Source organism: Chrysemys picta, chromosome 20, assembly GCF_011386835.1.
Source record: "Chrysemys picta bellii isolate R12L10 chromosome 20, ASM1138683v2, whole genome shotgun sequence".
Taxonomy (NCBI): domain Eukaryota; kingdom Metazoa; phylum Chordata; order Testudines; family Emydidae; genus Chrysemys; species Chrysemys picta.
This window is the reverse complement of record NC_088810.1, coordinates 11983560-11997445: the sequence shown is the minus strand read 5'-3', so window position 1 is coordinate 11997445 and position 13886 is coordinate 11983560. Positions and strand designations below refer to the sequence as shown.

Sequence of the window (13886 nt, the reverse complement as noted above, 5' to 3'; positions counted from 1 at the left end):
TACTAGGGTTACCATGTCTAACAAATAAAAAAAGAGGACGCTCCACGGGCCTTGGCCCCGCCCATTTCCCCACCCCACCCCCAGCCCCGCCCTAACTCCGCCCCCTCCTCCCTCCCACTCCCAGCCACGCGGAAAGGGCTGCCCGAGCGCTACGGGCTTCACGGTTTGCCAGGCAGCCCCCAGACCCTGCGCCCCCGGCCGGCGCTTCCCCAGCGCAGCTGGAGCCCGGGAGGGGAAGCGCCCAGCCGGGGGCGCAGGGTCTGGAGGCTGACCAGCAAACCGTGAAGCCGGTAGCGCTTGGGCCCCATGCCTCCGGACCCGGGAAAATGGCGGCTCTGCTCCTCCCTGACTCTTCGGCTCTGTTTAAGAGCCGAGCTGCCCCAGCGCTACCGGCTTCGGGCAGCCCCCATGCCTCCGGACCCTGTGCCGCCGGAGCCCGGGAGGGGAAGTGCCCGGCCGGGGGCGCAGGGTCCGGAGGCATGGGGGCTGCCCGAAGCCGGTAGCGCTCGGGCAGCTCGGCTCTTAAACAGAGCCGAAGAGTCAGGGGAGGAGCAGAGCCGCCATTTTCCCAGACATGTTTGGCTTTTTGGCAATTCCCCCCGGACGGGGGTTTGAGTGCCGAAAAGCCGGACATGTCCGTGAAAAAGAGGACGTATGGTAACCCTATGCCCTACCAACTCTAAGTGGCTAATTAAGTAAGATGAGCTATTATCAGCGGGGGGGGAGGGGGGAGACTTTTGTAGTGATAATCAAGATGGCCCATAGAGATCTTGTAGGTGTTTGTCTCCATCTGCTATACTTACCTACATGCCTCCAGCTTCCATCCAGGACACGCCACATGATCCATTGTCTACAGCCAAGCTCTAAGATAAAACTGCATTTGCTCCAATCCCTCAGACAGAGACAAGCACCTACAAGATCTCTATCAAGCATTCTTAAAACTACAAGACCCACCTACTGAAGTGAAAAAACAGATTGACAGAGCCAGAAGAGTACTCAGAAGTCACCTACTACAGTACAGGCCCAACAAAGAAAATAACAGAACGCCACTAGCTGTCACCTTCAGCTCCCATCTAAAACCTCTCCAGCGCATCATCAAAGATCTACAACCTATCCCAAAAGATGATCCCTCACTCTCACAGATCTTGGGAGACAGACCAGTCCTCGCTTACAGACAGCCCCCCAACCGCAAATACTCACCAGCAACCACACACCAAAAACACTAACCCAGGAACCTATCCTTGCAACAAAGCCCACTCTGTCCACATATCTATTCAAGTGACACCATCATAGGACCTAATCACATCAGCCATGCCATCAGGGGCTCGTTCACCTGCACATCTACCAACGTGATATATGCCATCATGTGCCACCAATGCCCCTCTGCCATGTATACTGGCCAAACCGGACAGTCTCTACGCAAAAGAATAAATGGACACAAATCTGATGTCAGGAATCATAACATTCAAAAACCAGTAGGAGAACACTTCAACCTCTCTAGTCACTCAGTAACAGACTTAAAGGTGGCAATTTTGCAACAGAAAAGCTTCAAAAACGGTCTCCAATGAGAAACTGCTGAACTTGAATTAATATGCAAACTAGATACCATTAACTTTGGCTTGAATAGAGACTGGAAGTGGCTGGGTCATTACGCAAATTGAATCTATTTCCCCATGGTAAGTATCCTCACACCTTTTTGTCAACTGTCTGAAATGGGCCATCTTGATTATCACTACAAAAGTTTTTTTTCTCCCGCTGATAATAGCTCATCTTAATTAATTAGCCTCTTAGAGTTGGTATGGCAACTTCCATTTTCATGTTCTCTGTATGTGTATATATATCTTCTTACTATATGTTCCATTCTATGCATCTGATGAAGTGGGCTGTAGCCCACGAAAGCTTATGCTCAAATAAATTTGTTAGTCTGTAAGGGTATGTCTACACTACGAAATTAGGTCAATTTAATAGAAGTCGATTTTTTAGAAATCAATTTGATACAGTTGATTGTGTGTGTCCCCACTAAGTGCATTAAGTCGGCGGTGTGCGTCCACAGTACCAAGGCTAGCGTCGACTTTCGGAGCGTTGCACTGTGGTAGCTATCCCACAGTTCCTGCAGCCTCCGCTGCCCATTGGAATTCTGGGTTGAGCTCCCAATGCCTATGGGGCAAAAACATTGTCGCGGGGGGTTCTGGGTACATGTCATCAGGCCCCCCTCTCTCCATGAAAGCAACAGCAAAAAATCATTTCTCGTCTCTTTTCCTGGGTTACCCGTGCAGACGACATACCACGGCAAGCATGGCGCCTGCTCAGCTCACTGCGGACAGCAGACGGTACAATATGACTGCTAACCCTCATCATTGTCCCGTGGGTGCTCCTGGCCGACCTTGGTTAGGTTGGTCAGGGGCACCTGGGCAGATATGGGTGCTCCTGGCCGGCCTTGGTGAGATCGGTCGGGAGCGCCTGGACAAAAACGGGAATGACTCCAGGTCATTCTCTTCTTTAAGTTTCGTCTAATGGAGATTTAGTCCTGCCTGGAATATCATGCCAGCTGGAGGCTTCTGCCTCAGGCTGCTCTCCCAGTTGGCAGCACCGCGCGGTCGCACCTACCCCAACCTGCTCCCATGGCTCATGAAGCCTGGACAGTAGTAAGGAGCAGTTCAACTATATGCTGAGTAAGTGCATAATGCTGGTAGAATGTGCCTTTGGACTTTTGAAAGCTCGCTGGCACAGTTTACTCACTTGGTTAGACCTCAGCGAAACCAATATTCCCATCGTTATTACTGCTTGCTGTGTGCTCCACAATATCTGTGAGAGTAAGGGGGAGATGTTTATGGCGGGGTGGAAGGTTGAGGCAAATCGCCTGGCCGCTGATTACACGCAGCCAGACACCAGGGCGGTTAGAAGAGCGCAGCAGGGCGCGCTGTGCATCAGAGAAGCTTTGAAAACCAGTTTCATGACATGACAGGCCAGGCTATGGTGTGAAAGTTCTGTTTGTTTCTCCTTGATGAAAACCCGCCCCCTTGGTTCACTCTACTTCCCTGTAAGCCAACCGCCCTCCCCTCCCCTCCCCCCCTTTGATCTCCGCTTGCAGAGGCAATAAAGTCATTGTTGTTTCAAATTCATGCATTCTTTATTAATTCATCACACAAATGGGGGGATAACTGCCAAGGTAGCCCGGGAGGGGTGGGGGAGGAGGGAAGCACAGGGGTGGGGTAGTTGTAGGGGCACCCCCTAGAATGGCATGCAGCTCACCATAGAAGCAGCATGTCTGGGGCTCTGACCCGGAGTGGCTATTTGCCTCTCTTGTTCTTTGGTAGGCTTCACGTGGCACTACTGCGGGTCCCTGTTATAACCTCTGTCCTTCATGCCCTTGGAGATTTTTTTCAAATTTCGTCTTTTGGAACAGAGTTCGGATAGCACGGATTCATCTCCCCATACAGAGATCAGATCCAATACCTCCCGTTCGGTCCATGCTGGAGCTCTTTTGCGATTCTGGGACTGCATGGTCACCTGTGCTGATGAGCTCTGCTTGGTCACCTGTGCTGATCACCTCGCTGATCACCTGTGCTGGCCAAACAGGAAATGAAATTCAAAAGTTCGTGGGCTTTTCCTGACGACCTGGCAGGCATCGGAGTTGAAAGTGCCGTCCAGAGTGGTCACAATGGAGCACTCTGGGATAGCTCCCGGAGGCCAATACTATCAAATTGCATCCACACTACCCCAAATTCGACCCAGCATGGTCGATTTCAGCGCTAATCCCCTAGTCGGGGAGGAGTACCGAAATCGATTTTAAGAGCCCTTTAAGTCGACAAAAATGGCTTTGTCGTGTGGACGGGTGCAGGGTTAAATCGATCTAATGCTGCTAAATTCGACCTAAATTCTTAGTGTAGACTAGGGCTAAGAAGCCACAAGTACTCCTGTTCTTTTTACATCTCCTATGACTCATAGCGCCCTTTAACTACAGCTCCCGTGGTGCTCCGCGTCCAGTTCGACCTGTTCAAAATGACTGCCCGGCGCTCTAGCGCTACCCTTCCCAGAAGGCAACACGCCGGTCCGCAGACACGACGCGGACTACAGCACCCAGGGTGCCTTGCCAGAGAGGCCGGGCGGCAATTGGGACTTGGGCGCTGATTGGCGGCGATACTGACCAATGGGAGGGTTGCAGACGGCTGGGCCCCTGGTCGCGCTCGGGCGGTTCCGAGTAGCTGCTGCTGGTGTCGGCTGGAGGGAGGTGAGAGAGGTGTATGGGATGTGGTGACGGTGTAGCTAGGAGGAGGGTAGAGCTATGTGGGGGGAAGCGGCCGGGCGTAGGGGGCGTATGGGGAACGTGGGATGGGTGGGGTTGGAGCTATGGGGGGGAGTTCGGGGGGTGTAGGGGGTGCGGAGGTGTATGGAATGTGGGAGTGTTGCCGGTAGGAGGGGGTGGAGATGTGTGGGGTAGCTTGGAGGGGTGGAGGGAAGTGTAAGGGGTGTATGGGGAACGTGGGGTGGGTGGGGTTGGAGATGGGGGGGGTCCTATGGAGGGAGAGTTCGGGGGTGGGGAAAGTGGGGTGGGTGGGGCTGGAGATCAGGGTGGAGCTATGTGGGGGGCAGAGTGGGGGTGGGGAGGTGAGATATGTGTGGGGTAGCTCGGAGGGGTGTGTGGGGGGAAGCGTGGGGGTTGATGGGGAATGTGGGGTGGGTAGGTTGGGGTAGAACTATGCGGGGGGAGAGTTGGGGCTGTGGAAATGGAAGGAATGTAGAGGATGGGGTGGGTCTGTGGGATACGTGGGGGTAGGGTTGAGAGGTATATGGTGGGGGGGTGAAGATACCTGTGGAGAAGAGTATGGGGTGTGTGGTGGTGATACCGGGGCTGGGCCTGGCCCGTAGGAGAGTGGGGTAGGTGCAGTGTGGGGGGGTGTATGGTACTGGGCTCTTGCCTGGTCTGCACTGGTGTGTACGGGGTTGTGTGCGCGTGGTGGGCTGGGCCTGGTCTGCATTGGGTGGGGGATGCAGGCCTGTGGCAGTAGGTTGGCAGGGTAGTGGGGGGGCTGCGTGTGGGCTGGGAAGGGCAGGGCTTCTGACTGCCTCTCACTGCCCCCAGAGCACCCAATGGAACTGTGCTTGAAGTTCAGAATCCAACTGTTTCCCAGCATGGCCTGCCCCAGGTACTATCTTGTCCCCGAGTGGCCCAGAAACTGGCCAGTAGCACCTGGGCATTACTGCCTCTAGCTGGCATTTGGCTTTGTCAAAGCAGAGTGGTCTGGAAATCGAGCAGGTGCTGTCCCCCGCTGCAAACTTGGCTGGTTCTGATTTTGCCACTACGTTTGGTAGATTGATGGCTCGCGGTTTCCAGCCCACCATCCCCAAGGAAATGGACCCAGAACGGAAAAAGCTACTGCAGCCAACAACAGGGAGACAAAAGCCCTGAAATTCTGGATTGTCCCCTTTCTAGAGGCTGTCAGTTTGGCTGGCTGCAGACGTGAAGATGGTGCAGGTTTTGTGCAGCGTCCTGAGGCGGAAAAGCGTCTGTGAAGTGCTGCTCCATTTCTCCCTCTGCCCTAGGGGGGCTTTCGGGCTAGCACGTTTCCCCTTCGGTCTGTCAGCTGGAGCTGTGAGTGCAGCTGGAGAACTTGGTTTGTTGTGCTATGCACTTGGCCCATTTCAGCCCATTATATCAGCGAGCTTAGCTACAAAGAGCAGGGAAATGACCCTGGTTTCTCTCTGTGTGGCTTTGCCCTACGGCTAGAAAAACAGGCCAAGCAAAAGCTCTGCACCGGATTGCGTTGGGCAGTCGGTCCCTTCGTTGCTGCTGTTTTGGGTTCCTGTTGCACTGAGCGCTCCAGTTCTCTTTACAAGCTGGTTGGTGACTTATTTTGGACTCCTGAGGGCCAATAGAGCTGGTGGTGGTGGTTGTTGAAAAATCTGGCAACCTGATTCAGCATGGAAAGGGTCAGGACTCCTGGGTTCTATTTCCCTCCACCCCATCCCCCTTCTGAGCCAGGATAGAACCCAGGAGTTCTGACTCCCAATGCCCCCTGTCTGTAACCCACCAGACCCCATCCTGCTCTCCATGGCTGTGTCCCCGTAGCACGTTCTCTGACCCCCGGTGTCTCTCTCTCTGCAGGGTTCCCGGCCCTAGGTCACCATGCTACCTACGAAGGTGGAATTCGAGAAGCAGGGTAGGTTCCGTAAGTCTGTGGATCTGCCTGAAGAACCCTGGTGGTACCAGATGGCAGGGTGGGCACCCCCAGACACCTAGTCTGGGATTCCAGCTGCCCCCCAGCCAGGCACTGAAAGACTTTCCCACCCCCACAGCTGCTCTGTGCGGCTGATCCATTCTAAGGAGGCCACAGAACCTACACCCCCAGGGGGAGGGTGGTCATGGGGGAAGTTGGGATTACATGCCTGTCTCTGCATGGGCTCTATCCACCCTGGGCATGTTGTGATCCTCAAAATACTTTGGTGAGTGGAGGGTCCCAGTCGCTTGCCATCCAGGATCTTCGGGGCGCAGACCCAGGCATCCACAGCCATTCAAAGGGACAAGTTTTGTGACAGTCTGGTCAGGGTTCAGGGTGCAATCCAGCCCAGTGAGGGGTTGTCTCCACTTGCCCTGTAGCCTGGGGTGCCTTCCAGTGCTTTGGCTACGAGCATCCAGTAGCAATCTACCAGCATGCAGGTCACACCTTGTGTGTGCGCTAGACAGCCCTGGACCAGCAGCCTGTCTGCAGCCCCACCAGCAAGCTGACCCTAATGTGTTCCAAGTCCCGAATTTCCCCCAGAGTATGCTCTGCCACGTCCAGCCCTCTCCTAGCCAGTTCAGAGAAGTAATGTGGTTCCTTTGCTCCTCGAAAGACACCCACCCATCACAGCTTATTAACCTCACCGGAGTGAATGCACCCGCCATTTAAACACCGCGCTGAGTTGGCTTGTAGTAAGAATAAGACCCATTTATGAACAATAGGACATAAGTGATGCTAAGTAAAAACAATCAAGTTAGAAAGGGGTACAGGTAAAACACAAGTGAAAACATATGTCTAAAACAATCTATCAAGGTGGTGGTCAAGATGGTCTGTCTGCCCGCTTGCTCTTCCCAGCCTCAATCAGGTCACAAAACACAACACGCTGGCTTCCTTGGTCCTTTTAGGTGCAAGAACTTTACCTAAGCAGATTTCTCACCTGTATTCAGTTCCAGAAATTTCAAGCCCCCTGTGGTGGAAAGACCTGTTTTTCTTAGCTTGCAAGAGCTCTGATCTCTTGTGTCTAGTGACGGGTGCCAGAGGTGGCTTCTGTCCTTGCCTTATTCCTTCAGAGAACTTGTTCTAAGCAGCAGGTTGTTTGTTTCCCATGGGCTTCCCATCCCCTGTATGGTCTGTGTAAATAGGCCTGTCTGTTGGTTGTGATCACACCTTGCTTAATCTCCTGGAAGGGAGGGAGCTGCCTGGCTGGAGTGAGCTGTTTCTCCCTGTGTGTGGACACAGGCTGTAAAACATAACCTCACTAAGTGTCAGTATTTCCCCCGTAGCACTAAAACAGACATCTCCCCAGGATATTCATCACCAAGCGTGTCATTAGCTTTCAGAAAAGACCTCACTTGATACCCTCTGATAATACGTAATATCGTATGCAGCCTGTTGAGTCAATTGCTTATCATTGAGGTTCAGCGCCTGTGGGGTGCGGCCCCCCCCCATCTTTATAGCACAATCAACCTTTGCAATGTTTGCTTTGGACAGTAGAACCCTGACCCAGCTTCTCTGGGCATGTGGGTTCAGTGACATTGTAGTTGCAATCGCAGATGTGTGTAGAAAGCCAGACAACGTTGTGTGGTCGAAGGCAGGTCGAGGGCTGATAAGGGACAGAAAATCTTGGCTGAGAAGCCTGTTTTGGCTAGTCCAGACTTGAGCTGTGCACAGACACCTCACTTGCTGGGTTAGGAGCTGCACTAATGCAATCAGGGGACAGTAATAACCCCCCCCCCCCCACATACACACACACACACCTGCTTTCTGAAGCAAGAATCTGACACCCGCTGAACAGAATCTTTCTGTCATAGAAAGAGAATGCCGGGCCGGAGCGTGGGCAGTGCAACAGAAATTCTGGGGCCTAACCGATCACTCTGCATTAGCATGATGGCTCCAGTCCCAAACCGCTCTGATGGAGCGTGACGCTCCAAGGATATGAGATGGAAATTGTACATAGAAAGGGAACAGATCCTGGTCCAGGAAACGGGGCCTTTGGCTTCAGCCAGCGGGTAACCCTCCTGCAGCGTTGTAAGGGGGGCAGGGGACCTGAAGCATGCCTGGATTCACACCCTTTGTACAAAATATGCCTTGGGAAGTGCCAACGGAAAGCTCGTGACTCACTGGGTATTAATATCATCGTGCAGTGTGGCTGCAGGCAACTGGTGCAAAGTTATGGATGGAAACTGAAATGATAATTGGCAAGTGGTTGCCAGCCGAGCAGGAGCTACCCCACTGTAGCCAGAAGGGTGAGTTTTCCACTCCTGCAGTACTCTGAAAGACCATGAGAATGTCATGTAAACAGGCCCACCACACTCACAAAGGGGGGAGGCAAATGGCACACTACCATGGTGGGGGGGGGAGGGAGATAGCCAAGCACATGTCTCGTGCATTTGGTTACACCAGCAGAGGCAGGATTAAATTATTTCCATCTTGGCAGACAACTCCAGTGGGGTGGTAGTGGGACAGACCCCACGGTGCCATCTCACAGCTGAAATAGGCTTTTGTCGTTGACATTTCTGAGGGGCCAGGTGATCTGGCTGGCCCCTAAGACGACAAAGTATCTAGCCCCCTTTGACTTTGGGGGATTGATCCAGCCCTTGGGGTTCAGTCAGCCAGTTTGGTGGAGACGTGGGGAGGTTTTTACCTTCCACCACGTCTGCCTTGTTAAGTTTCAGTCACTAGACCCTTTCTCTTGTAACTGTTCCTGCCACTTGAACTCATTGCAAAGCTCTCTTTGGAATTACATGAACGTTATTTATGTTGAATCTTGACCCATCCCGGGCTGTGTTTGAACTCAGCTGTTGGGGAACTTCAGTTCAAGTAACAAACAGTGGGCTATTGACTCTGTAAGGAAGCAGCAGACCCAAACCTCCCTCTGATTGTCCCAGGACAGGGCTGGACATCTCGGAACATACAGTTTGGGGAGATTCCGGGCTGGATACTGCATGGACTCACCTGACCCATTGGTAACCAAGGCTGGGTATCACAGGTTGGCTCCTGGAGCAAAAGTGTTGGATGAGGGCTGCCCAATACCTGGCCATAGAGCGCATGCTTGGTCCTGACCGGGGGCATCCCAGGCAGGCAGCTACAGTAGCAAGGTGTTGTGAGACATGTTGCGGTAAGGGAAGACACAACTCTTCCCCCCCTCTGGATTGCCCCCCACAACGTGACAGATTCTGTTTTGCCTCCCTGTGTTCAGGTTTCTTCAATTCCTGTCCCAAAGCAGTCTTTGGACCTCCTGTGTTCTGTCCTGGCTTGGGGAAGGGAGTGGGGTTTAGTGGCAAGGGGGGGGAGGGCTTGGAGTCAGGACTCCTGGGTTCTATTCTAACCTTACAAGAGCCCCAAGAGACAAGGTGCTAACCCCTTTGCTCTGGCCAGTTGTAGCTTGTGTGTTTAGCTCTTCCCTAGCTGCCCCGCCCCAGAGATGGCTGCATTCCAGCGCTGCGCAAGCCATCCCTGTGCGTGGAGCCCTTTGGGATGTGCAGAGCCTGGAGGGGCTGGCCATGTGGGAAGGCGCAGGCTCCTCTCCTACCATCGCGCTCAGGGCTCCATGTGTCTATTATACTTCCCACCGCAGATCTGGAGACGACCAACGCCCGGAGCCGCCTTGATGCTGTGCTGCAGTGTCTGCTGGAGAAAAGCGATGTGGACCGGTGGGTGGAGACGCACGCAGATTGGTGGGGGTGTGAGAGCATAGGCTGGGAGTTGGGCTTAGAACAGAGCTGGGGGCATATGGGGCCTTTCACCTCTAGGGGTCACCAGTTCTAATCCACCCCAACGACAGGAGTCTAACAGACTGCCTTGGGGCAGCTGGGAAAGGGACACGGGGCCTTTCCCTTTTAGGGGAACCCCTGGGCGGGGGACTGGCTGGCTCAGGGGCGGGGGGAATGGCAATGGGGCCTTTCCCCTCTTGGGAGTGCTGGGTCCCTCCAGCCCCACGGCAGTGGGTCAGCTGGCTCAGGGGCTGGGCTCCCAGGGTCGCATGCCATTGGGAACGGGATTGGGCTGGCTCTGATTTGGACTGACACGCTCCTTGCAGGGAGCAGCTGGATGAGGACGCCGGGAAGACATCCAGCGACCCGCTCAGCAAGTAAGGAGCCTCCGGCCAGGAGCTATTGGGGGGGCTGGGTGGGGGGAGCCTTTTTCTTGGGGCCACTTGAGAAAGCAAGTCAGAGCTTGGAGGGCCCGTAACGTTCCAGCGCTGAGCTGTGGGGGTGTCTGGATTGTCCCCTTCACGCAGCGCTGTGTTACTCCAGCCAGGTTCAGCTCTTCCCCCCCCCCCCCCGCCCCCTCAGCTGGGCAGATTCTACCCCATTGACCTCCACCCTGCTCCTCAGACCCCGTTCCTCCTCCCGGGTCAGGGGTGTGGGCAGGATTGGAGCAGGGGGCACCATGTGTAGCAGCTGGGGCCTGCTGCCCCTGAGAAGGGTGGGGGGCCTTGCACCTCGGGCCTCACCTCCCCTCTCCTCTTGTCTTTGCAGGGACTCCTCCCCCTCCACGGCTGGGAAGAGGTGGGTACCTCCAGCGGCATGGTGCCTCACTGAGCGCCATAGGGCTGCCAGGCCCAGACACCACCCTGACGGGAGACGGACGAGCAGATGGGGGCCTGGGGTCTAGTGGGTTAGAGCAGGGGGGCTGGGAACCAGGATGCCTGGGTTCTCTCTCAGCTGTGGGCAGGGAGTGGGGTCTGGTGGGTTGGGAGGGAGGCAGAGTCAGGACTCCTGGGTTCTCTCCCTCTTTAGCCATTTGACCTGATGCAGTCTCTTTGCAATCAGCACCTCAATTCTGTCTGTGAAGTGGAGGTGACACCCCCAGCTCTTGGAAGGGCATTATGAGGCTGAAGTTGTTTGTTGTTAAAGGGCTTAGAGATTCTCAGGCAATAGTCACTGTGTGGCTGTTCCCCAGCTGCCCCACCCCAGAGCTGGCTGCATTTCAGCACTGGGTGAGTCTTTTGTGGGGTGTGGGGGTGGCAGGACGGTGCTGGGATGGGGATATCTGTGTGGGGAAGGGCTGGGTCCTCTCTCATGATCATGCCCAAGGCTCCATATGTCTGGGCCCCCATTTGGCCCTATGGCGGGGAGTCCCTTCTATGGCCTGGCCTCTGGAGGTGTCGGGGCTTGGCCGTCCACCATTGATTTGCCCCCCCACACACACTCCCCCCCGGCAGGCCCTCAGCACGGTTCTCCCATCACCGGCGCAAGAAGAGGAAAGAGACAGATGATGGATTGACTGAGAGTGGCCAGCAGAGACAGAGTAAGTGGGTGTGGGGCATGGGGCCTTCCCCTCTAGGAGGTGCTGGCTCCTATTTCGCCCCAGGGCAGGGGAGTGGCTGGTTCGGGGGAGGGGGGAGGACTGGAACACGGCTGGGTTGGGGGGGGCAGGGAATGGGGCATGGGGCCATACGCCGCGCTCCCCCTCCCCTCCAGGGGGTGCAGGCTCAGATCCTGGGCGGTGGGCTGGCTAGAGGGGGTTCCCATCTGACGATTTTGCTGTCCTGACCCCCCAGACACCTACATCATCAAGCTGTTTGACCGGAGTGTGGACCTGGCGCAGTTTGCAGAGAGCACCCCACTGTACCCCATCTGCCGGGCCTGGATGAGGAACAGTCCCACCGTACGCGAGAGGGAGCGCTCGCCCAGCCCCCCGCTGCCCGCTCTGCCTGAGGATGAGGAGGTGGGGGATGTGGGGGGAGGGGCTGTGTGGGGTCCCATCCCCCCCATGGGGCATGGGCTGTGTGGGGTGTCCCCTACCCCCGCTCTATGTTCCCAGGGGGCTGAGGGGCAGGAATGGGGGAGGGGCTGTGTGGGGTTCCCCCACTTCTTTCCGTGACCTGCTCTGCGTTCCCAGGGGGCTGAGGGGCTGAACGGGAAGAGCCAGAATGTGTACAAGCTGCCCCCGCCGTGTGCTGGCCTGGAGAATGCAGGCGGGGAGTCTGTGAGCGCCAGGATACCCTCCCCACTGCCGCCTGAGGATGGGGAGGCGCTCCCTGACACGGTGAGGAAGGGGCCCCGGGCGGCTATGTCCACCCCCTGCCCTGCCCAGGGCCTCGTGCCAGCTGAGCTTTGGCCTTTCCCTCCCCCATCTGCAGGGGGTGCTGCAGCCCCCCTCAATCTGCCCCCCATCCACCACGCTGCTCTCACAGCCTAGACTGCTGCCCCGCCACTCTCCATGGGTTCCGTGGGGCCCCCGATACTGGGTTCCAGCCTTGCAGGCTGCCTGCCTCCTATCTCCCACCTGGTTCTCTCTACCCCCGCCCCGACACTCTTTCTACCCGCTTCTCCTGGGGCCCACCCCCCAACTACCCATCTCCCCCCCACACACTATGTGCCAACCATGACACTGCCCCTCCCCCCCGGGGTGTCCACCTCCTGCAGGCTTCTCTCCCAGGTTCCCCCCCCTGACCTGACATGTTCTCTCTCCACCCCGTAGACCCCTGATGCACGGCCCTCGATGTCTTCTCTCATCTATAAGAACATGGAGCGCTGGAAGAAGATCCGCCAGCGGTGGGTGTGCCAGAGGGGTGGGGGGTGGAGGGAGGGTGTTCTTCCCCGGGGTGGAGTGTGGGTTGGGGGTGCTTCAGCCTCGGGGAGGGAATTTGAGGGGGGGAGGGTTCTTGACCCTCCTGCCCCATCTCTGCTCCCCTCACAGGTGGAAGGAGGCATCACACCGGAACCAGCTACGCTACACTGAGAGCATGAAGATCCTCAAGGAGATGTACGAGCGGCAGTGATGGACCCCACACCCTGCCCAGGCCCCCCTCTGGGGGTGGGGCTGTGCTGAGGCCCAGCCACTGGGAGTGGAGCCACTTGGGTGCCCCGCCTCCGGGGGGGGGGGCACTCCTAGTAGAAAGTAGCCTCATACCCTGGGCTTGGTGCTGGGGAGAGTGGTCTAGCTCGGGGCTACCCCTCACACCCCCCCTTCTGTCCCCTGGCTGGGCTCTGTGTGGGGTAGGGCTGCCCCCTAGTGGAGGGCAGCGGCTAGTGCATGTAAGGGGACCTAGTCTCCCATCCCACCATCTCTCTTCTCCCTCCCCCCTCCCCCTTCCAACATAGCCAATAAATGGAATCCCTGGCGCCTGCCTCACCTGTGTCATAGGGGGACAACACCCCGGAGTAGCCCAGGGTGAAGCCCCCTTTGGGGGGAATTCACAGCTGGAGGCAATGCAGCAGGGGCAGGGAGATGGGATGGCTGAGAAGTGGGGTCCTGCCTCACTACTGTGGGTAAAGGGGCTCAGGTGTTTACCCCTGTAAACCCCACCTGAGCTGTTGCACAAAGGGTTAATCAGCCTTGAGTATCCTCCTCCCTTCAAGAACAGAGGGGTGTGTCTCAGTGATGTCATGCTGCTGCACTGGTGCAAAGGGGCGGAGCAGGGCATTTGCATTGACCATACCCTGGTGGCCCGGCAAGCCAGTGTCTGGCAGCTTATCTAGCATGGGTGCTCGGGTGGGTGTCAGGGTGGGACAGGGCACCGGGGCTCTAGTGAGGGGGTGCAGTGTGTGTGGGGCCTGGGGGGAGCATGAGGTGAGAGAGCGGAGTGGGGGGTGTTACTGTAATCCCTGCCCCTGTGAGTATGGTTACGTGTGTATTTCTTGCAGTGCCCCCACCCCACATATGCAGCCATAGGTACACCCACATATGGCCTAGGGCCACCCTGGCTATCTTTCT

At 56.3% G+C, this 13886-nt stretch overlaps 1 protein-coding gene across 5 annotated transcripts; it reads left to right on the top strand.

Moving 5' to 3' along the window:
• Window positions 1-4090: 4090 nt before the first annotated feature.
• On the top strand, window positions 4091-13294 carry LIN37 (lin-37 DREAM MuvB core complex component). 5 transcript variants are annotated; one of them, XM_065574497.1, is made up of 11 exons: window positions 4162-4231; window positions 5435-5593; window positions 6107-6161; window positions 9799-9874; window positions 10261-10311; window positions 10703-10732; window positions 11389-11474; window positions 11728-11894; window positions 12069-12215; window positions 12651-12724; window positions 12870-13294. In XM_065574497.1, the coding sequence occupies exons 3-11, from the start codon at window positions 6128-6130 to the stop codon at window positions 12949-12951; spliced, it is 747 nt and encodes a 248-aa protein (XP_065430569.1). In that variant the 5' UTR covers window positions 4162-4231; window positions 5435-5593; window positions 6107-6127; the 3' UTR covers window positions 12952-13294. The 5 variants fall into 5 exon arrangements, with proteins under 5 accessions (XP_005311588.2, XP_042708713.2, XP_065430569.1 ...); XM_005311531.4 differs by lacking the exon at window positions 5435-5593 and having other exon boundaries at window positions 4091-4231; XM_065574498.1 differs by lacking the exon at window positions 10261-10311.
• Window positions 13295-13886: the final 592 nt, after the last annotated feature.

What these genes read in the sequence shown, in the direction of transcription:
- LIN37 (XM_005311531.4), top strand. Translation starts at nt 6,128, where the DNA reads ATGCTACCTACGAAGGTGGAATTCGAGAAGCAGG. An exon ending in GGGAGGCGCTCCCTGACACG is followed by an intron (nt 12,216 to 12,650) that starts GTGAGGAAGGGG and finishes TCCACCCCGTAG; the next exon opens with ACCCCTGATGCACGGCCCTC. An exon ending in TGGAAGAAGATCCGCCAGCG is followed by an intron (nt 12,725 to 12,869) that starts GTGGGTGTGCCA and finishes CTCCCCTCACAG; the next exon opens with GTGGAAGGAGGCATCACACC.